Source organism: Topomyia yanbarensis, chromosome 3 (genome assembly GCF_030247195.1).
Source record: "Topomyia yanbarensis strain Yona2022 chromosome 3, ASM3024719v1, whole genome shotgun sequence".
Classification (NCBI taxonomy): domain Eukaryota; kingdom Metazoa; phylum Arthropoda; class Insecta; order Diptera; family Culicidae; genus Topomyia; species Topomyia yanbarensis.
In genome coordinates, this window is record NC_080672.1 from 275,751,056 (window position 1) to 275,774,990 (window position 23,935).

General features: G+C 37.3%; 2 protein-coding genes across 4 annotated transcripts in view; both read right to left on the reverse strand.

Moving 5' to 3' along the window:
• The window catches only part of LOC131690904 (G-protein coupled receptor dmsr-1), a 623,822-nt gene that overhangs the window by 22,848 nt on the left and 577,039 nt on the right, over window positions 1-23,935 (reverse strand). For all 3 annotated transcript variants that reach the window (XM_058976981.1, XM_058976982.1, XM_058976983.1), the window contains one exon: window positions 10,163-10,658. In XM_058976981.1, coding sequence (XP_058832964.1) covers window positions 10,163-10,564 — 402 coding nt within the window. In that variant the 5' untranslated portion in view covers window positions 10,565-10,658. The remainder of the gene's footprint in view (window positions 1-10,162; window positions 10,659-23,935) is intronic.
• On the reverse strand, window positions 16,564-23,197 carry LOC131690903 (calponin homology domain-containing protein DDB_G0272472). Its single transcript, XM_058976980.1, has 3 exons — window positions 23,100-23,197; window positions 20,901-23,012; window positions 16,564-17,306 (listed from the first exon to the last, which is right to left on the reverse strand). Exon 2 carries the CDS (start codon window positions 22,611-22,613, stop codon window positions 20,958-20,960), a length of 1,656 nt encoding a protein of 551 aa, XP_058832963.1. The 5' UTR covers window positions 22,614-23,012; window positions 23,100-23,197; the 3' UTR covers window positions 16,564-17,306; window positions 20,901-20,957.

Consider the following 23,935-nt stretch of genomic DNA (forward strand, 5'->3'; position numbering starts at 1 on the left):
TGGAACCTTCATTCGCGAACCAAACCGGGTGTTCATAAATAGACTTGGTTCGTAATAAGACAATTTAATCCACCTAGCAGTGAGTTGAGATGTTTCTGTTGGATCATTCTTTAGTTTGCAGGACTCACGCGAAGTTGGCACCCAACTAGAGGTGAGATATACACAGTTTCGAGTCCTGCACGAATAAAACCTCGAACAGACTTAATAAATTATAGAAAATCTATATAACAAATAAAATTAAACAAATAATAAAGTAAAAATTAAAATAGTTACCAAATTCATAAAACTATTAAAAATCAAATTATCAAATTAGTAGAGCTCAAATGAAAAATAGACAAAATAAAAAAAATATAAAATCATAGAACAAATTAAATTATTTCATACTAACAAATTGAATGAAATGAGTAAAAGAAAGACTGAACAGAAGTAATAAATTTAAAATGAAGACTTTGAATAAAATATATCAAATGGAAAAAAATAAAAAAATAATGAAATTAATAAAATGAATAATATCAATAACACAATAAACAAATGAAATTAATGAAACAAATAAAATGAATATGGATAAAATTAACACTTTCATGCCTAACTATTTCTAGCGATTATAGGGTTGCAAAACCGTTTTGCCTTATAATTATTTGAATAAAGAAACACGAAAAACCTGTTTTGATCAAGATAAGTGCTTCTCTAACAGTGAAGCTGCTCAATTTTTACCTTGCGATCCTAAATACACATCTGCAAAATTTTCAATAGTTCAATTAGGCGTAAAATGTAGTAGAAGACTGTGTAAATTTTATCAGATTTCAAACATATTTTACAACAACGGAGATATCTATATCAAACTATAATTTTTCACTGATAACTGACAATGTCTTTAATAGCACCGCTCCAATGGAATCCAATTAGAACAACTGCAATAACAACAGCTCCACGTATAATTCTAGTAAGCGTTAGCGCTCAATTAAACGGTAATAGTCTCAGCTATAAGCGTTATTTATTTAATAAAATTTGGTTCAAGAATAATAGAAATATATGCACGAGAAAATGGTAAAATTTGATATGAATCACGCAATGGTCTAGAACCTCAACTTCTCGTATTCTGACAAAGATCGTAAAGATATCATTCGATTGATGATTTTTTCTACATTAGAAAAACTAAAATATGTATGATTCGAAGTGTAGAGCAGCATGGTTATTATGAATAGGAGATTTTTGGGGCGTAATATCCACAAACTCCAATTTCTGGTATTTTTCGAAAAAATTACTATTAAAATGCAAAGAATGTAAATGCAAAGCATAAACGGAAATTTTCCGAACGCTACTTGAAAAGTTACAGCAGCTAATACATATTTTTCTCATATTTTCCCATAGTACCAATGTCAAAAACTGGGGTCTACAATTGACCAAATGTCGTGAAATTTGGCATCTGACATTTGACATTTGTCACAATATGAAAGGGGGGAACCCTTGAGATTTAAAAAATGAATGGTTTTTGCAACGCCCTATTATTTAATCATCAGTCATTTCATGTGGTATACGGAAAACGCAAATGAAACGTATACTGATCGCCCCTCTGCTAATTGTGGCATTGAAACTTCAATTGAAGCGTTCTCAGCATATGTTGAAAACGCACGTAAAATGTCTTTTTTCAAAATTTTTATCTTCAAACATTCATATACCCAGTTTGAGATACCCAAGGATTTTCTCAATTCTAGTATATATATAATCGCTCAATAGAAAATTGAATTAAATTGAAGTTGGCATTGTGTTCGATTACTGGTCATATGCCTCTCCATAGTGCAACGTTTCGTATAAATATCCCTTCATCTTCAGGGTAAAAGCCGGGTTTGAACATTAATTAGTTATAGTTTTCTTATAATACAAACATTTTGCAAATGTTGTATGACTATTAGTTCCACAAAAATGAGCTCATACTAATTCGTTGAATCAAAATAATCCTGTAATATGGAACTATAATTGCTTAATTGTATTACAATATTTGGATTCCCTGCACTTGGTTTATCACGAGGTTTTAATCCGCAAAATTGTCGGGTTTCCACATGGAAAAGATGGGTCCGTGTCTACTAAGGATGAAAAACCGACTTAATCGACCTAGTAGTGAGATGAGAGAATGTAGTGGATTTGGCCGAACCGGAAGTCTTGGATTTCAAAATGACTTTGAACATCAATTTCCATCATGTACTCGTCACCCACGTTCCGAAAATTCCCTATCACTGGGGTCAGTGTAAATTTAGCTAAACAAGATGTCGCCATCTTGGGTTTAAAAATGACTTTTAATATCGATTTCCATAATGCACTCGTCAACCCCATGTCGAAAATATCGATGTTTTTTTTAAGTTGTAGAGCCTTGATTCCACTGCGAACATTTAAAGGAATATTGTGGTATGACTCAATTTGATGTCATGCACCTCAGCTTTCCCTTCATAATTGAGATACGAAGGGCCTTGTCTGATTTTGCATATTATCCCAGTTAGAATCAACTCGTTTTATGAATCTGATTACCTTACTAGGATTTGATTGCCAAATCTCAGAGGGCTGTAGAAGCCATTTTCCAAGAATTGAATATCTATAACTAACAAGAGCGCTTCAATCACAAAGTAGATACTCCGCTGTCTCATTCTTAAATTGACAGAAACGACAAATCGGACTTTGAATTTTTCCCATTTTATGTAGATGATATCTACTAGGGCAGTGACCAGTAAACAAACCAGTTATTATGCTAAGGTTCCTCTTACTTAGATTAAGTAAAGTTCGAGCGGCTTTGGCACTCGGCTTTATAAATTTCCTTGCATGCTTTGCAGTATCTGTGGCGTTCCAGTTCGATTCTACCATAGACATTTCCCATTTCCTAAGTTCCATATTTAAAGTACAGGTTGAGACTCCGCAGAAAGGTTCTGGGCCTATAAACTCGGTCTCGAAACCTTGTCTTGCCAAACTATCAGCTGATTCGTTTCCTTGAATTCCACTGTGACCCGGCACCCAAAGCAAGTTTTCTTCATTATTCCTTGCCAGTTACTTAAGTAAAGTAATACATTCCCATACTAACTTCGACTGACAAGTTGAGGCTTTTAAAGCATTAAGAGCTGCTAAGCTGTCTGAAAAGATACAGACCGTCGCAAATCTATATTTCCTCTTGAGACAGATATGCACACACTCAAGAATTGCTTGAATCTCCGCCTGAAATACAGTTGGGTAGTGTCCCATCGGGATAGTTGTTCTTATCCCGGATCCAAACACCCCGGCTCCTGTACTGCTACTCATTTTTGAACCATCCGTAAAGAAAACAATAGAGCTTGAACGGAGATTTGGCCCACCTGTTTCCCACACATGTCTGCTTGCTACAGTCACATTATAGGGAATTTCATGGTTTGCCTTCGTGTGCATCCAGTCTATTATTGAATGTGAAATAGGATTTATATTGAATTTGAAATATCGATGTTACTGGGGATATCGCGAATTTATTCAAACCGGAAGTCGTCATATTGGTTTTTTAAATAGGTTCGAACATCGATATCCGCCAAATACTCGTCAACCCCAATTTATCTAAACCGGAACTCGCCATCTTGGATTTCAAAATGGCTTCAAACAGTACTCGTTAACCCCATTCCGAAAATACTCATACTGTTGAGGGTATAATGAATTTATCTGAACAGGAAGTCGCCATCTTGGATGTTAAAATTGATTCAAACGTCGATTTGCGTCATGTACTACACCAAGGTCGGATCCAGAAAAAAAATTTCGGATGTGGTCCGAAATTTCGATTTTCAAATGGTCATTGGGTTTGGAATAAATTTAAGTTTAGAACGAATTACAATAGAAAGAATTTCTAAACAATTTAAAAAACTTCGGGAGGGGTCCGGATCCCCAGGACCCTCCCCCTGGATCCGCCACTGTACTACACCCAAAACTCGGCCGTAATACTTTTACGGTAATAAGAAAAAAATGCTCTAATAGCAAAACGTTTAATACTAAAACGGTCGCAACAAAAAAAAATCCCCAAACGGGAATACCAATACATTCAAATCTTCTCTGCATCGCACTCATGTTTCATCAATTCTTCTACAATAAATATTAACGCGTTGGATTATCTGTGTAGTGTGTAGCACTTCGCTTGTCATTGTATTGCGCATCAAGCGAAGCAAACACAATGCAGATAAACAAGACGGTTACAGGTGTGTATATTTTTTTCTGTGTGTGAGTGCGGTTGTCATTTTTCTTTGATGAAGCCGAAAAAACAAGAGGATATAAAGAAGAAAAGCACAAACAAATGACGTAGTGGGCCTTTCTGTTGCCATAAGTTTTCTTTCGGTTCGGTCATAGTTAATTTAATCGGTTATGTTCAAAGTAAAAAGTGTCCATAAGTGTTCTAATAGGCAGATCCGAGGTGAAGCTCGGCCTTTTCTCACTTTTCGTCGTGCGCCAAAGAATCAAGATGCTCGTTCGTTCACTTCAAGGCCCCGGCCGCCATGCTTAATTTTGCAAGTATTAAACTAATACACTCAAAAGTGTCAAATGTTCCCACCTTTCTCCCATCTTGCCAGATAAAGACGAATTTCAATTTTCTCTACACGACGCATTACGTATTTGAAGATCGGCTCACACTCGACTAGCTTCAAAGCACAGTCAGAAAAAACCGACTCGAAATAGTGGTGGGGTATTTCGGTGGGTGTTAAATTAAAATTTCTTTTCTGTGACGAACGTCAACAGCAAGGTAGCGACCGCACAAAACATGCACAGTCCTTCACGTCATGTACGGGAAGCAAGACCTACGGTTTGGATCCGCGCATCCGAACCGAGGGTCCGGATCCAGACATTTGTCTGGATCTAAACACCAAGTCTGAGCCTGGTTCAGGTCCGAACCTGGTAAGGGGAAAAGGGGTTGGGCTGGATCAAAGGACTGGTCGGGTCCGGGTACTGGTCCAGATCCGGGCACTGGTTCAGATCCAGGTGCTGGTCCGGATCCGGCAATTGGTCCGGATCCGGCAACTGGTCCGGATCCGGGAGAACCGGGTTTGAGAACTGGTCCGGATCCAGATACTGCCTATTAGGGTTGCCACCTCTTGAGAGGCTTTGTCCCGGAGATTTTCACTGACCTGGGGGGTGATGGATTTTCAGTGGAACTAGACAGAAATTGAAATCAAAACGATTGCTCGGCATTTTAGAGCACTTTATTCGTTTTTTATTACTAAGTTAAAGTGAAGCTGTAATTTAATCTGGTGTAGTATTTAACTTCCCCGACTAAGTGCCACGAATACAAAAGTATCTGCTACTCTCGCTGTGGAGGACAAGTCGAACGAGCATTGCTCTCCTCCACAACTAACAGGAAAAAGCGAGAAAAGGAGGCAGGGCAGCAGCATCACACAGGAAGCACTATGTGGTGTCGATTATCACCAGAGGTCCCAACAAGGGGCAAAACTCACCTCCCTAACAAACTGTTACGAATCGCTGGAACAACAACACCGGAAGAACTCGTTTGATGTTGACCTAGCCAGTTCGATCAGAACAAATTTACAACACCTTGGTGCAGCTCCAGCTCCACTAATAGTGAATTGATTTGGTAAAATTGCAGCAAAATAAATTTTTACACCATTTTGAGCGACTTAGTGGGATGTAACATTTCAATTGTTGCATATAGTGAAATATTACTTTCCTTAATTTGTAGTAAATTTGATTTCTTTTTTATTTTATTTTGAAAGAAATCAGACATATTTGGTAAACTTATCTTCGCCTTCTTGAAACGAAGGGTTAGTCAGGCAAAATAAATCTGAACCAGAGTAATAGTTAACTTAGACTTTTTAAATATTTTGTAATGAATAAAAATTGAAATTATGCGTCTTCCCACCAAACCCGGTTAAATTGATATAAAACCCGGAGGCCCGGAGATCGTTCCCGAAAAGCGGAGTCTCCGGGTCAAACCCGGAGAGGTGGCAACCCTACTGCCTATACTTTTTATTTCACTATCCAGTAACGGTGGGCGAAAATTTATTTTTTCGTAAATTGTCGGAACGAAACGAAACGAAACGAATTTTTTCGCAAGCTTTGCGAAACGAAACGTTAAGGAAAATTTCGTTTAAATTCGCAAATTTTACCGAAATTTTGCGAAATTTTTTGCCTGTTTCGCAAAGCTTGCGAAACTTTTCGAAATTTATCAAAATTCAATTAATTTTAGAGTTGTATAAATTGGTTAAATCGTTTTAACACAAAATTGATAACGATGTATCTATTAAAAGGTAAACCGATGCATCCGGAGTTATTCTCAATTCTTAATCCGACTTGCGATGACCGTACAGATTCCGATAATTGATCGGAGAACCGGTTTACCTGACATGTCATGCGCATTGTGCACTAATGAAAATTTGATTCAAAGTACAGCTTATTCATTCTATAAAATTATATCACAGAGAAAAGCGTTCACCCCATCTTTTCGTAAATAATAATATGCTCAATCCTTAACCAAGCAGGTTTCTTAGTGGAATTTTCTCAATAACCCTGCAATTGTCACGTATGATAATCGACAACGAATGCAGTACCAGGACAATACTTTTAATGGAACTTTTCACTTGTTGAGCCGCGATATATGCAAACAAAATAAGTAAAATGCACATTGCGTCATCTAGCCGCACATAAACTAAACTTAAACATTGATGATTCGTAAAACTTTTTCCCAGTTTACCTCCGGAACGCGCACAGTGGTGAATTTATCTGTACACGCACCTTACGCCACATATAATTTAAAGAAAGCGCGGTTCGCTCGCACCAAAAGCTATTTAGCTTTCTGCTTTCTCTGTGGTGTGTCATCAATTCATCATTGTATCTTCCGTGTGTATTATCTACGTATTACCTACCATCTACCACCGAAGAATGCGAGCTGACATGAAACGCAGCAGCTGCTACGCTTACAACGTCAGAATACAAACTAACGATTTTTATTTCTTTTGTTTCCTTTTTATACCTGTTTCTGTTCACTCGATGATAAAGGGGCAGTCCTAACAATGCTCCCTGCTTGATCGAGTTGTACCGACCAATCATGGATCAGATAATGACTGCTTTCATAAAATCCATTATTTTCGTTATTTTTAGTAATTGTACATCGTATGGAATTTGATACGAAATTGTTGTGCATATTTCCAATCAGATAACGGAATAATCTTAATTTTTCATTCAGTACAACGGCAGATATTCACGTCTAAAAACTCGGGTAAAATTCCGACAGAAAGTTTTGAAACGGGGCCCCTATATTGAAACATTAGAAGTATTCTACTTCAAAAAATCCGATGAAACAGACTCACAGTTCACTCCCAAAATTTGTAACGGTAGATCAAATATAAATTTATTAAGTTTTAAGCGACTAAGCTATAACAAGTATAATTTTTGGCCATTCTTATTTTTTTTATTTTAGCTGCGGTCGCTTATAATCCTACATGTGATTTTATATTATTGGGAAGAGAACATGCTTTGAACAGTTTATTGATTGTGTTGATCGGGCAATTTTCACATGAGATATTGACCATGATATTGCTTCTGTGCCCAGTAAGCCTAGGGCTAACTAAAAAAGAGGTAATTACTCTAATTATGTATATGGCTTTTCCTGACTATTTTTACAATTATGCAGTCACAAATGTTGGAAAAAATTGTTTAATCTTCGATCGCATACCATGAGTTACAACAATTTTTCATAATATACAAAAGTATTAAAAATAATTAACTTTCTCTGTATTAAAGGATTTTTGAAAAATTTCGCAATAGTTCGCAAATGTTTTCGTCAAAATAGAATTTCATGTTGCGAATAACATCTAATATTCACACATTTCCAGTTGGTTTGACCCGATCCCGATCAGAAACACATAACAGAAATATTTCAAAACTATATCTCGCATTGTTACTTGTTATAAAATTCTGTTATTTTAATTACTAACGAGACCTAATTTATAACGCAATATGTTGCAAAAATTGTGTTCTGCTGTAATCTTGTTATTTCATTCTGATCGGGATACTAACACTATCATAGAAATCGACCGAATTATCCTACATACGAACAGAGCCGAGATTAACACATACTGAAAAAGTGTTTGGTTGTGTGATACACATACATGAACAGCAACCGAAATTCGTCACTCCACCGTTTACTACAATTGCGGGAATATGAGTTTAATACCGCAATGCACAATAGCGTGGTCTGTTACCGAAAAGACAAAAAAATCTTACCCAAAAGTAATAGGAATATACCCGTCGGATTTTGGGTGTAGTTAGTATAGCGTGCAAAAATGACCGCACTCATCATGGGTGGCTGATACGATGACTTATACTAAATGTGGTATAGTTCACCGCACACCTGACCATGTCCTTACGATCGCTAAAGGGAAGGAAATGTTAGTTGAATACCTACTTTGAAAATACGGGGAACCAACGCAATCTTCAGTTTGTTAGTATGGAAGTATGGCATGTTAGGATGGCATGAATTATATAATGAATAATAAAATAACAATAAATTGGATTGATATCACCAAATTTTCTTGAGTGCCCTGCAAAGGGAACAGGCTTCGGGCACCACCGTTCCACCACATTATCTGTGTATTCAGCTGGTAGTGTTTTAACCATTGTTTTCAAGGTGATGCGCTGTATTCGTCTACCGCAAATTGTGTCCAAGAACAGTATTCAAATGCACAGGAATTAATCCGGTGTTAGCAATTCCAGGTAATTGGATAGAGACTTCTCCACAACTAATCTCTGTCGACTAAAAGATGATACGCCTTTTAGTCCTGCTCTATTTGTGTATGCCGCACTATTCGAGTCTTGGGGAAGGTATCGTAGCAGCTACGAGTTGCCTCGGAAAAGCAACAGACTTCAAGGGTTCACACGGATATGACGGATATCAAGAAATTGCACTTTCTTCAAAACACACTGCTGCGTTTCCATGCACCTGACATCCTGAACGTGTGATGATGCTTGGAGTACAGGATTTCCGTCATGTACTAGTTAACCCTATACCGGAAATATATCGTTCATTATTAATAATTAGCTCAGAATAGGTTAAATTGCGCAACTTCATACTGCAGTCAATGAGCTCAAACTTTTTAACACGAACTTGGCTCGTAAACAAAATAGTTCATTATTTCGAACTTAGTTCGTAAAAAAATGTTAAGTAATTCGAATATTACGTACAAACAGAATTCATAAATAAAGGTTTCAGTGTATCTTCTAGGTACTGGGCAATAAGTACTGGTGATGAGGTGTGCAATGCAAGAGTTGTATTATACTGTGGCCAGGGACGGTAAATAATCATCTACCCTAATTGCTTGCACAAGTAGCGTTACCAGATATACCAATTTATGGATTATTTTATTCTATTAGCTTCTATAAATACCTACCATTTTTTCTATTTTCATGCCGATAAATACCGATTTTCATGTCAAAAGATTATTTAATATTACGTGTGTGTGTCTTTAAAAACTTTCCCCAGGATACCCCACATCAAAACGACTGAAAATTGATTCAGCAATCTGTCTGGTTGCTATCAAAATTCGAATTAAGTTCAATAACCGGTTCTGAGAGCGATTGAACTCGGTAAGTTTCATTACGTACAATTAGAATGAAGTATCTATAATTTTCTACCAATAATTTGCAGGTAACTTTTGGCTAGTACACATCTTCGTACCGCTAAATACCGATTTATTTCAGAGCTATGCTGCCCATAACGGCATAAGAGTCCCATGTTGAAAAACAGCAAGCCGAGGAAAACGCTGTTCAATATTGTCCCATCCATTGAGCGAAATGGATGGGACAACCATGTTTTGGTATTTTTATGATATTTTCTGAACAAACCCGAAAATCTTATTTGTGCAGTGTGATTCAGTGGTGATACAGAAAACAATCCAACGGATAACTCATTTTCGACAGAAATCCATGCGTTTATGGGCAGTATGCCGATATAATATAAAACCATCTGACAACGTTAATAATGCCAATTTCAATGTAATATCCAACGAAGTCATTCCTTTGAAATTAATTAACAAAACATGAAACCCCGGGAGGCTGTAAAATGATTGCTCTACTCGACTTAGATGTGTTTATTGTCATTTGTTGAATCATTCCATCATTCGAATTGTAGCAAGATGTGAGCTGTAATGTAATCAATACTCACCACCAGGGCAATATAACCATGCATGATCTTGTAGTCCATCATCAAATCCCGCACGGTCCCCTTGCAGTAGTCGCTACAATTTCCACGCTCTTCACCCTCATCGTCCCAACCGTCGGCAATGCTGGTGGGAGTTGTTCTATTCAACCGGTTCAACGATTGAAACAGCTTTTCCAAGAAATCATTAACATACTCGTGTGTTATATTGTGCTCGGAAATGTCCTGAAACTCGAACGCATGCCGGTTAAACTTGCTCGAGCCATTCGTGGCGATAGTCATGTTGGAGTCTAAAATTGCGAGCAGGCGGCGTCGGAACTCGGTAGCGTTCAAAATCAGGGCAGTGGAGCTATCGTTGTGATATATATGGTGCAACCATTCCAGCGAGCGCTCTTCGACGCTTAGCATTGTTCGATTGTCGTAGTTTCAATAGATATTTCCCCTGGCCGCAGTAATGTCGATGGTTTAAGCTCCATCACGTGCATCTTGGAATAACATTTTCCTGTGAAACGAAAGAGAACAGTGATAAAATAATTAGTTTCATTTCCAGTGAAGTGGTTATATATATTGAGGTCGGTCCAAAATCGATTTTTTTAATTCTTGTAACTTAAGTTTCTTAATAACGGTATTCTAAATTTGTATAGAGATCCAAGCAGTTGAAGTAAAGTTATAGCGTTTTTCATCCTGATCCCTTACGGGAGCGAAGCTTCTACTTAACCGTTATGTGTCCGACGCGGTACTTAGGTGCCTATTTAGATTTCAATTAACCCTAGAACGTTGCACTGGGGTAGAATATACCCCCGCCATCTTTGGAACCGTGTTCAGACGAGAATTCGGCATTACTGACCTGGGACCCTAACCATTTTTTAATTTAAAGTTTCTAGTAAGAGTAGGAAAAGGTGGTATAGCCAGTTTGCTTATAGCCTTCGTAGAAGCAGGTGTCAAAGTTGGCATGGGGTACATTTGTACCCCAGCGTACGGCTGCCGTTAGTGTTTCGTCAGGTTTCGTGCTGTCAGTGCAAATGTGATTCGTCACAATACCAGTTTAAATACTGGTTGTTTTACTACATATGTAACAATTAGTATTATATATTCGTTTTTAATCATTTATTCAATTAATTTAATTTAATTTTGAAGTAGAAAAAAATCGTTCTATTTCAATTTCCACTCCATTTAGTGGCAAAACCGGATTTTTAAACTTTCACTCTTCCAAATAATTGTACTTTCTCAAAAATTTCGATTTTCTATTTTATAACGTTTCTAGACCATTCTTTCAACTTTTAGAATCAATTGATTTTTTTCAAATCAGTTGAAAATTCACAAAGTTATAGTAATTTTTGTAAAAAAAATCAAAGCCACGATTTTTTCTATTTTTTTTTTTTTTTGTTCAAAACAATTTATGTATAATTCATTCAATAAATTCCGTATTTTTTCTTATACAGCTGTTTCCGCAATTAAAAAACGAAAAAAATGATGTATTATACATTTCTTTTGTTTGCATTTTTACTTCGAAAATTGCGATCAACCGCGTGGGGTACATTTGTACCCCAGTGCAACGTCCTAGGGTGGAAAACGCAAGTGTAACGTTCTAGGGTTAATGAAATTCCAATGTTTTATCCATAGCTGGAAATTAAAACTTTGTAACATCTTAGAACTTCACCAAGTCAAGCTTTTGGGTTAATAATATTGTTGATATTTAGTATAACATAAGGAGCACATCTTCAACGCAAGTTTAAACCGCCGAATGAAAAATTAATCTTACGTGTTTGAGTGCTACTTTTTAAGGGCTACTACTGTTTCCGACCGATTTTTTTTTTAAATTGTTTGATTTTATTTTTTTTGCCGTGTTCTTAAACGATTCCTTTTTTTTCGAACAAATATTCATATCAATATTATGGACATTTTGTTGTTCTCCAGATGAAAAAGTAACCTTTTTGGAAAAATCGTCTTCGTTTGCTAAAAACAACTTGACACGGCCTGCCTATTTGAACCCAAAATCGTGTGTTGCAGCAATCTTTATAACTTAGATAAATTATTAGTATTTTTCATGTTTTCAAGCTGATTATTCAAATTAGGAATTATACTACGCAAGATGTAGTACATGTGAAGGATAGATATTCAAAGTTGTATATCAGCCATTTCCAATTTTTTACAGGATGATGATGATGATGATGTAGTGCACCCGCCATCAGTGCAAGAGCTATGCCAGTGGCTGCAGTTGTTTTTAACAGTAAAGCCGAATGTTACTAGCAAACGACTTTCAATTTATCCTTGTATGAATGTCTAAAAAGAGTTGGATCCATAAGCAGAAGCAGTTATGTGCAGAGCATAGGGACAAAGAATCTCCTTCCAACAATAAAGCCCCGACGTTTCAATAGCGGCATTTACAATTCCACTGCCTGATAGTTTGTGTGAGAAGAGCGTGTCAAACTTACCGTGCCGTGACAGGTACGAATAATAACAATAACTACATAATTCCGAAGAATTAGGAAAATAGTGCATACATTATTATCTTCTGACTAGAGACAGGCGATCCATGACACAGTTCGTATTCACCTTCCCTGCCCAAATAGCGCAAAAAACAAATGTCAGGAAAAATGCATCTAAGTGAATATCGTTCAAATAGTGAAAATAAAAATAATAAAATGCTTAAAAGATATAAAGTGTAGTATACATACAAATACAATTAAAATCATGTATTTAGCAAATATAATATTTAGCAAAAGAACAACCATATCGCCTAAAATCCACATTCAACTTCCAGTATCGTCTCTACACGCCGAAGTTTTTTACCGATGATTCGCTTAATTTTGCCGCATTTCTGTTGGCTGGGGGTTTTCTGAGACTCTCGGCTGATGGTAGTTCGGTGAAGTTTCGATTATCAAATTTCGATGTGTACAGACGAACCTGCCCGGAGGCCGTGTGGTAGAAGCCACACTGAGCCACTGGGTTCCTGCTCCCATGTCGTAGGAGGGGACTAAAAGTAGGAGACTCTAAGTCAAGGTGTAGTACCGAGGACTTGATGACTGGAGGGTCTAAAATGTACCAGTCGCGCACGGAGCATTTTGGGTTTTGCCCCTTACTGTGTTATGCGAATCTCTGACACAGTGGACCATTATTTTCTTCACAAATCATGGGAATCATGTCTCATTTAAACCTGATATGGCTCGCTATATACGTTAACATCCCAACTCGCTTGGTGTCCTCTAGTTGTTGTGCAATTTATGTTGGAAATGAAACGTTCAGTTCTCTTATCATCAATGGTTAGAATAGCACAAATCAATCTCCAGGAAACTTCTATTTTGGAAAGTTGCTTAACACTGCCTTTATTGCTAGCAAGACAGGCATGAATACCCCCACGTGAAACGCCTCGTGCTTGCATTCTTGCAAATAAGGCTATTGAAGTGTGTCTCATATCGAAGCTCACAACTCGCGATATTTGTGTTGGCACAGTTACACTGACTGTCGGAAACGTAGACAAAAAATATATACATTGTTCTGCATATCTAGCGCATAACGAGTCATCTCCTTCTGATGATTTGTACCATATTGTAGCAGAAATGGGCTTCCGCTCAGTATCGGATGTGATGCGAATGCTCATCACATCATTTGGGGCAGCTCAGACATCAATCTGAGAGGCTCTGAACTGATAGAGTACATAAGTAACAAATCTCTCTATTCTGAAAGCGGGCAACCGACCAACTTTTGCGAGGTCTGGGAGGGAGGAGGTGTTAGACATAACGCTTTGCTCTGAAAGAATTTCGATCGAGCTTGAAAATTGGCAGGTTCCAAATGAAACTGAACCGTCTCTATCCGATCATAAATATATATTTATATTTATATCCGATCATAAATATATATTTAAACACAATTCAAAAGCGAAATCTTACTTGCCGGATAAGTGCATGAACTGCTTCCATTCAACAACTTCCGGATGCACCAAAATAGTTCAGGCACGCGGGAACAACACATTTTTTTATTTCTGAAATATAACCAATATCAGCAACGATTAAAACTATTTAAATAACAAAAGATTTTTGCACTTTTATCTTTGATAGATTTCTATAACTTACCTAACGATTTTGCCATTTTGGATTTCGTTTGAATATATTAGAAAAAATTTCTCAAGCACCAAAACAAAATCACCGCATTTTGATAAATGCCAATTTTCCCATCATCATTTTTACACACGTGCCATCTGTGAGTCAATCATGCTTTGATAAGCCAACTGTCTCGTCCTCGATGGACTTTCTTACAAAGATATAATAGGTTTGTTCCAGTACCAGGAGAAACTGGAAGTACTCCGGAGCAAACAGGGAGAAAATCGTTCCTGTACTATCTTCTTCTCTTTTTTCTTCTTGTGGTGGCAAACCGGAGTGAAAAGAAGCAAGAATTTTTTGCTCCGGAGCAACAGGTAGTAACTTCTATGTACTGGAACAAACCTAATATATCTAGGTTGTGAGAGAATCTTTCTTAGACGACGGCAGACTCAATATTTTGTAAGGGACTATCCATAAATGACGTAGCATTTTTTGAGTGATTTTTAATGCACCCCTCTCCCGTCGTAGCATTTCATCACAAACCATTAAATACCCCCTGGTAATTACGTAGCTTGACGGTAACTCTCCCCCTCCTTGCTCCATATTTTTTTTTACATAAAAAACGATGTTAGTTATTCCCCTTTAAAAAAGCGACGTAGTGTGACATGACCCCCTACCCCCTGTCGTCACACATCATCACAAAATGCAACACTCCCCCCTCCCCCATATAATGCTACGTCATTTATGGATGATCCCTAATGAAAGAAATGAACGATAACATAACAGAAAGGCAAAAATACATTATTTTACATTTATTGGTGGATTGACGGTCTAGATCAGTGTGGAAGCTAGTAAAAACGTAAAACACAAAAAGGATCGGTAAACCAATATTTAAGGGTCAATAAACATCCCCGATTTGAGTTCTATGTTGATCCGATCAATATGTTGATCAAAAATTTATTTGTTGACAATATTTCTGCTCGTGTATAGGGTACGTTTAAGTAGGTTTCAAAAAAATGGATTTTTTTCGAATCGAGGAAAGGGAAAGTTGAGGGACAAATCAATCGGCAAGCTAACAAAATTTTATGGGCTGGAGATTCGGAGAAATTCTTTAGAACATATGCGAAATGCAATCCGGGCTTCTCTCGAACACTGCTCGTCATCGAACGAAAATCCCCAACAATCAAAGTGTTCACCCGGCGAGGACAGTTGGTGCAAGTGGCGTCAGACTGAAGTAAAAGGAACTTTAGAAACTTTCGAACATGTCAGGATCTACGAAAGTCTATCATCTAATGATTTATTAGAAAGATGCTTAGGAGCTCACACCCAAAACATCAATGAGTCTCTGAATAGTGGAATCTGTTCCTTGGCGCCAAAACGCACAAATTTTGGTAGGCAGGCGGTCAATGTTGACTTATTTGGCAGTCAGCATCTTCAACCAAGGATTTTCATCGATCTTACAGGCTATGGAGGTGATGGGAATTACCTTGGGGACTGAAGCTGAAAGATACTACTGACTCGACAGTGAACGTATACCTCGTTCTGAACGCAAATTGGGTGTCACGGCAAAACAAACCCGAATTCAACTGAGAGAGCAAAATTTGCAAAGCCATGAACATTTTCATGATGAGGAAGGTGAGCTCTGCGGACCCGGTATAATAGATTATCTAGTAAGGTACTACAATCGAGTTAGACACTGTACTTTATCTTCAAACGCGTTTTCCCGGAAGTAGTGTTTTTAAGCGGTCAAGTAAGACTTCTCATAGAAGTACTGGTCTGATTTCAATAATTTTGTCTCCAACTGCTCAGAAAATATACTGCTATGTTTGGTCGAGAGAGATTTGCAAAATGTCAATTTGTTTCATTTTTACGTCCCTTAATAGGACAAAACATAAAGTAAATATTGGAAATATTCACAAATCGTTACATAACTTTTACAATTTATAAAATACAAGAAACCCCTCTCGTCTAAACATAGCCAACGTGAGTTTTTTGATTACAGATTACCCAATTTGCCAAAACTTTACTTAAGCGGGACTCATGAAGTTTCAACATCAATGAATATTCAAGGTCGCGAGAGATTTTTCTTTTCGTCTTCAAATGTAAAATTGAAAAGTCAAAACATGTATCTTCAAAATAAAAAAAAAAGTTTCAAAATCCATTGAGTAGATGCTTTACAATTTATTCCCAAAAAGTGCTCAATTTTAGACCTCGCGAATAGAGGACCCTCTTAAGACTGGACGTTTGAATTACGAGACCAAGACGGGAGCTTAATACGTGTTCAAACCTAACAAGAAGTATGTACTGAGAGGCAATAAACCTTGACTTTTTTGCAGATTCTTGTTCAGGGATGTTCTCTAACGATCAAAGAAAAACAATTTTTTCTCTATTCTTCCTTTTATTGAATATGGTCTTTAAAGATAGTTCCAACTGCTGATAATCATAAATTGGCGGCATTTAATCCTATTATAAAACAAGTTTAGTCTATAGGTGATTCTAGTGCTTTTCTATTTGTGAACTTCACTGTGTTTTCTCTTTTCGGTTGGACATTGCACGAAAACAATTATCTGCATCCTGGATATTGAGATAGTACAAAGAAATGATCGACAAGCAAACGCCCTTGTGTTTCACACAACTTTCTTATTAAATAGAGTTTAGTAAAACTGCTGATCTCTGTGAAAACATAACACGAGATATCAGTGAATGAAATCATTTTATCGATCGGAGAAATAATGTCCTACGCTCCGAAAAACTAAAAAAAGGTGATTGTATTCTTTTGCTACAAAGTACCAGCAATTAATGCCCTCAGTATGAACAATTGATTTGATAATGTAACTTATAGACTAAGTTTTTTTGAAAATACCTTACTCAACATTGATTTTTCCGTCCATTATTTCTTTTAAAACAAATCAGCATTATTTACAAGCCACTGCAGTGCCACGTCTGTATCAATTTACTGATTCATAATGTCAAAACCATCTTCGATTTTCCATCTGTCTCGTGATTATCACTGTTTTCGTAGAAAAATAACGAAGAAAACAATAGTGTAACACTTCACACGCAATCAAAATGGCACTCTCCGTTATATAGTTGTTCCATTCGCAGCACTCCTAAAGTATAATAATAAGAAATGAAATCTTTGTAGATAAGGATTATAATTATAAAACATAACTGAATGCAAGAAACCGTGTTATTTGGAGCCCTTGTCAAATTTTCAAAATTTGTGATCTTTAAATGCAACTGTCGTTTTGATATATCATATTATGGGCCATACATACATTAGGTAACTCAAAACTTGCCCAAAAATCATTTCCCTCCCCCATGTACCATTTTGTCACCAATTTTTATATACCCATCTCCCCTCCTCTAGCATGTAACAAATTCTGTAAAATATGCTTTCGGTGAAAACATGTTGCGTAGCTTACTCCCCATCTCCCATATGCTAACACCGTGTCACATTTTGTTGTACTAGGGGGTACGATTCAACCTAAAATCGTTACGTATTTTATTAGTAGCCCCTAATCCCTTAACAACAAGTAACAATGCTATGAAGAAGACACAATCCGCTAACGTAATCTCAGAAACCGCTTTGCAAGTTTTAAGCGGGCCTAACACGATCAATGCTTTTGATGTAATGATAGAATTTGCATCTGAATGTACATCATCGTTATACTTTTTTTCAATTAGGGTGGGTGCTCCTATAGTTGAGGTGTACCAATAGTAGGTAGTAGTAGTAGGTTTTACGCCTAACTAAGGTATCAACCATCAACAAATATTTTTTTACCGATTCATCGCACTAAAATTATGCGACAATAAAACTTATCCTTGAAATTTGTTCAAATAACTATTAAAAAAATTGATTTTCTTCGAATTTTGAGCTCTCTTGCACCTATAGTGCATCTAATGTACCTATAGTTGCAAGTGCCATAAGAAATCAATGGGATTTGCAACAATGGGAACCGAAATTAGCGATTGCATCACTATTGTAACATGTGTTCCTATAGTGGTACAAGCGCTTTTGAATACATAAATTGGTTATTAAACCATCGTTATATTTTTTTATGAAGTAGGGATTGAAAGCTTTCGTTTAGTGTATTAACATTGCCCACATTCATCGATTTTTTGGTAAAAGTTTACCTTAAGTATGCGACTATTGGTACATCCACCCTACACTATCAATACTATTTTCAACACTTTCCAAGTATTGACGTTACTATTGTTCATATAAGAACTGCTCCACACGCGATGGTAGCTCGTCCTCATGGGGTTCAACAAATGTATTCTCAATTTTCCCGAAGAATATAACGAACTGCGAAATCGTACTTTGGACTTATAGCTACTTAATTAGGGGTTGTTCATAAATTATGTCACCCATTATGGGGTCGGAGCAAATAAAAATGTTTATGTATCAATGGGTAGTAGATAACTTGGCATAATATGATCTGCTATCTGAATATTTTGTTTTTGTTATCTACGATGAACGTGTTAACTGCCGCTCTACACGTAGTTGTCTCATGTGTATAGAGAATCCCATTGAACAGGAGATTTCTCGACAAACATATGATTACGGCCTAAAAGCCAACTGTCAAAATCCACTTTGAATTGAAATTTCGGACAAACCGTTACTAGCCGAACACAGTTCACAGCAGTTTATGAAAGAGAAAACTTTTCTCTTTCGTTTACTACTAACATCTGTGATTGGCGTGTAACGGTTTGTCCGGAATTTTCATTTAAAGTGAATTTTGACAGTTGGCTTTTAGGCCATAATCATATGTTTGTCGAGATTTATGCTTATAGTTGTAGTGCAAACTGCTGAAGTACACGTTTAGTAGAAATTTTCGACGTTCTACGTAAAGTACATGTTTTGGTAGATAAAAGATAAACGATTTTTATTTTGTTTTCTGCTGTGCTGCTGTATTCGGTTGCTAACAGTTTCAGGAATTTCATCTCATTCCTAGATATTTTCTTTTTCTACACCCCTTACAAAAACAGGAAATAATTTGAAGCTAGGAAGAGGAGGATTATTCGAATACGTTACGTAAATAGGTAAGAAAGGAACTGTAATAACTTTGAGAAGGAGATGAAAAATTTGAGCGTAATGGACCTTATGGCAAAATTTGAACAATGGCATGAACACTTTTCATGAGATGGTTTTTTATTTAGCACTTTTTATTAAGTTAACAAGGTGTTAAGCAAATCAGTGTAAAGAAATGTAATGGTACAAGTACACAGTTTTTTAAAACGTCGTTTTCATGCTCAAAATTAGTAGCGGCTAAACCGTTAACTTTAGAAGTATAATTTATTCGGAGAAGTTGTAGCCCTTATTATTGCGCATCTACAAGAGTATATTGTCTAGTGATTAATTCACCTATAAGTGATACACGAAATTTATTTTCTGAACTAATTAAGATGGAGACTTTGTGTCTTCGGCAATGTTGTAGCAAATGTTACTACAAAAGAAATTACTGAAGACATCATATATCTAGCTTTAATTGTTTACAAGTTATGGAACATATTATATGGAAGACCCCTTAAAGTTAGCTTTTTCATGATAACTTTTTTAGACATTTTCCTACCTTCTTAGAGCCTTTCACAAAGTTGTTTGCGGTATCGAAACACATATTTTTGCTGGACAAAGTTACTTGCTATCTGTTGAAATTAAAAAGATATTTCATATTTCGCGAAATTTTTAGGATAACTTTAACCTTAAATAACTCGTTAAGGAGCAAGCAACGTCAGAAAATACTGAAATTACAAGCTTATGCTGTCATGTAGTGGCCTAATCGTTAGTCGACGCGATTCCCCGGAGTGTTATGTTCAGAACAATATGCCATCGAAGTGGTATAAAATGAAATATTCAAGCGCACTGCGACAAGAAACTTCATCTTTTCATAGTAAATTTCATAGATAAATCATGTAATTATTGTAGCTTGATTTAAATTTCTGTTTCCGTAACTGTAAGAAATTCATCTGCAGGGTAGTGCTGCTTTTTAACAGCTAGTATGGAGGGTATATGTTCGCATTTCTTCGTTTAGCTCCTGCTTGTATATTCATAGATTGTGAGGCAGATAAATCATTAATCTTAAGGGGTCTTCTATATATTATGTTCCATAACTTGTAAACTATTAAAGCTAGATATGTAGCGTCTTCAGCAATTTGTAGTAACATTTGCTAAAACTTTGCTTTGAAGACTCGACAAACATATGATTACGGCCTAAAAGCCAACTGTCAAAATCCACTTTTAATGGAAATTCCGGACAAACCGTTACTAGTTCACAACAGTTTATGAAAGAGAAAACTTTTCGCTTTCGTTTACTACCAACATCTGTGATTGGCATGTTGTTTGTCCGAAATTTCCATGCAATGTGGATTTTGACAGTTGGCTTTTAGGCCGTAATCATATGTTTGTCGAGAAGTCATCTCAATTGGTTCAGAAAATAAATGTCGTGTATCACTTATAGGTGAATTAATCACGATATACTCCTATGGATGCGCAATGATAAGGGCTACAACTTATCCAAACAAACTATACTTCTAAAGTTAACGTTTAGACACTATTTATTTTGAGCACGAAAACAACGTTTTAAAACACTATGCAGTAACTTCTTCAGTTTTTAGCTGTCAATGTCAACATTTTCAAAGGGCTCTCGAAAACTCAGAATCTTGCATTACAAAATACAACTCAAGATCAATAACAAACTCACCTCACGCTCGCAGCCGTTTCGAACCTACTGACAGTCGAACCCATCATTATTGCCGACTTAATCCGAGAAGCTATCGCTCCAATATGTAGAAGTAACCGGCGCCACACATTTGAAGAGATCTCTCCCACTGTTGGCGGGTACGGGTTCCACCTTTTTCTTCTTTTCCGCACTGCTAGAAGAAGCTGGCAGTTTCGGTCTCTTGGAACGTTCCTCGTTCTCCTTCTGGCGCTTCTGAAGCTCCTTCTGCCGTTGCTGTTGTTTCTTGAGCTCCTTCGCCTTGATCCTCTCTTCACGCTTCTTATCGTCCTGGTCATGCCGCTCCAAGTGATTCGACAAGTACACTTTCGACTTGAAAGATTTTTCACACTTTGTGCACGGGAACAGATCGCCCTTATGTGTTTGAAGATGTTCTTTCAGCTCAACGCCTGTCTTGAAAGTTTCATCACACTTTGTGCAATCGTGAGTCTTACGCTGTTTGATCGGTTTATCATCTTCGCTGTCCGTCGAACTGGCTTCCGGCGCTTCTATATAGACCACGTTAGCAATTCCTGGTGATTTTGAAGCTTTAGGGGGGCGTCCTGGACCTCGACGGGGAGTGGCCGCAGCAGGAGTTGCAGGCGATGGTTTGGCAGCAGGCTGCCTACCCCGTCGCCGCTTAACGCCAGTCGAGGTCGGCGGAGTAACTTCTATCTTTGGCCTGCGACCTCGTCCTCGTCTAGGGGTTCTCTTCTTTTTACTTGCCGGTGCGAAACTGTCGTCGGATGTTACTGGCTCGGATTCAACTTCCGACTGCGAAACTTTGTACTCGTCATCGTCCTGCGGTTCATCGTCATTTTCTTCCTCGTCGGACATTGGACAGTTGACAATAACGAAATCGGTTGTTCTTCGACTCTTATTATAAGCCCTCTTCAATGTTTTTCGTAGTTCCTTATCAGTATTCTCGCAGGTTGTTTTAAACTCGTAAGCGATTCTGACTTTCTCGACACACCCGTTGCAAATTTTATGGGGTAAATGATCCCGCTGTGTTATGCGAACCGCTGTGCATATTTTCATTATTAGATCACAAATCCTAACCGAAGATTCGAACTCGAAAATATCAGACAGATTATCTTTTGACGTACATACTCGGCAAACATCCAAATCAGCTGGTTCTCCATCTCTGCGAAAGACTTTGATTTTTTTGCTGTCCTCATCAGCAACTTTGTTTTCTTTAATATCTTTTGACGACTCTCCGTCAGGTTGATCTTGTTCCGTGCCGGCTTCATTGTTGTTTTCTGGATTCTCATCTTTCACTTCTTCGGTTTTGCTATCATCGTTTGATTCCTCCTTCGTCGGTTCTTCCGCGGTTTCAGGTAGCTCATCTGACTGTGTATTTTCAGGGGCTACCTCGATTTCACTATCGTGATTCTTGGTCGCATCCGGTTGCTCCATGTCTGACGAATTCACTTGATAGGCCACCGAATCGATGTCACTTTGCTCTTGAACGTTATTCGCTATTATGCTGTCCCGCTCCTGGAAGTGATTTTCTTTCAGAACTTCAATTGTAGATTGCGTCTCTTCAGTGGGTTGCTGATAAATATGATTTGGGTCTTCAATGTAATGTGTCTGGTGAGTTACTGGCTGTGGTTCACCTTGCAGCTCGGTAATTTCACCTGTTTGGCCACTATACACAATATTCCCATAGGAGTTATTCATCATATTGTAACTGTCCATTCCTCAATGCTGTAACTTAACGCGTTTGCCGCCAGTTCTTTCAATGAGTATTTTTTCAAACTGAACAGAAGTTTACATGGGAAAAGCTACGCGTAACTTCTTCTTTTTCCAGCCACTAAGAGGGAAAACAGACGCGTTTGCGGTACAAGCTAATTTTATCACCAGAATTTATATCTCAACTCGAAATAACTATTGTAGTTTATAGTTCTTCACTTTATCTAACTTTTCGCATGAATTTTATTAGGATTTGCAACGAATTACACAGCCAAATCCTCTTTCATACAGCACGGCGTGGAAACAAAACACAAAACTTTCGGAAATTTTCGACCGCCATGTTGGATTGGAACTGAGATGCGAAGCAAACGACATAAAAGTAAATGATCCGGGCTGCCAGCTACTCTGAAATGAGAAAGAAGAAATAACACGATGGTAGAGGGGTAGGACAAAGCAGCGGACAGATAAATGAAACGCTAATTTTTTGCTTACACACACTTTTGACGTGGCATCAGTACATCGTTCATCTCATTTATCTATCGAGCGTTTTGTGTTTTTATGATTCGCCATTATTTTCCAATTCAAATATTTTTAAATCCGATATCAGCAAGAGTGAAACAACAAAAATATGCGTGTAGTGGTTCTGCTCATGCTCACAACATGACGCCAACGTCGTGGAGGATAGACATAAAGACAACGAACAATACACGAAATATTTCACTTTGACAAAACGAAACATTTCCGATGCAATGGGCTGAATATAATATTATTTATTTATAATAACTAATTTATAATTGACGAAACGTTTATAATTTATGATTAACCAACGTTTCAACTGTTGATTCATCTGTTCTTCAATGAACATTATGTATATCAGTTTTGTAACATGCTTCGTTTGTGCAATCTGATAATTGAAAACGATAGCACTTGCATTCATTTTAGTTTACGGCTAATAAGATGCTGACTTCAGTGTTACTTGTGTGCCCTTTTGAAGTGAATGGAAGGCAGGCGTTCCATTTATCGTTCATATGACGTGAGGAATGTAACTTTATTTAAAACCACGTAAATAAAAACAAACAAACAACACAAATCGTTCATATGAGTAAGGGTCCGGATAATTCCCACCTCGAAAATAAAAAAACTCACAATTTCAACTGAAAAGGTATTAACACTCACACAAGTTCTCCGTACAGATAAATCCACCGGAGAATGAACTAAACATATCACGCTATACCTTACCTTCCCTTGCGTGTTTTTTTTGCTTTTTCAACTTATGCTACGAAAATCCGCATCTTTCAGTGTGAACAACTTAAACTAAAAACGAAAAA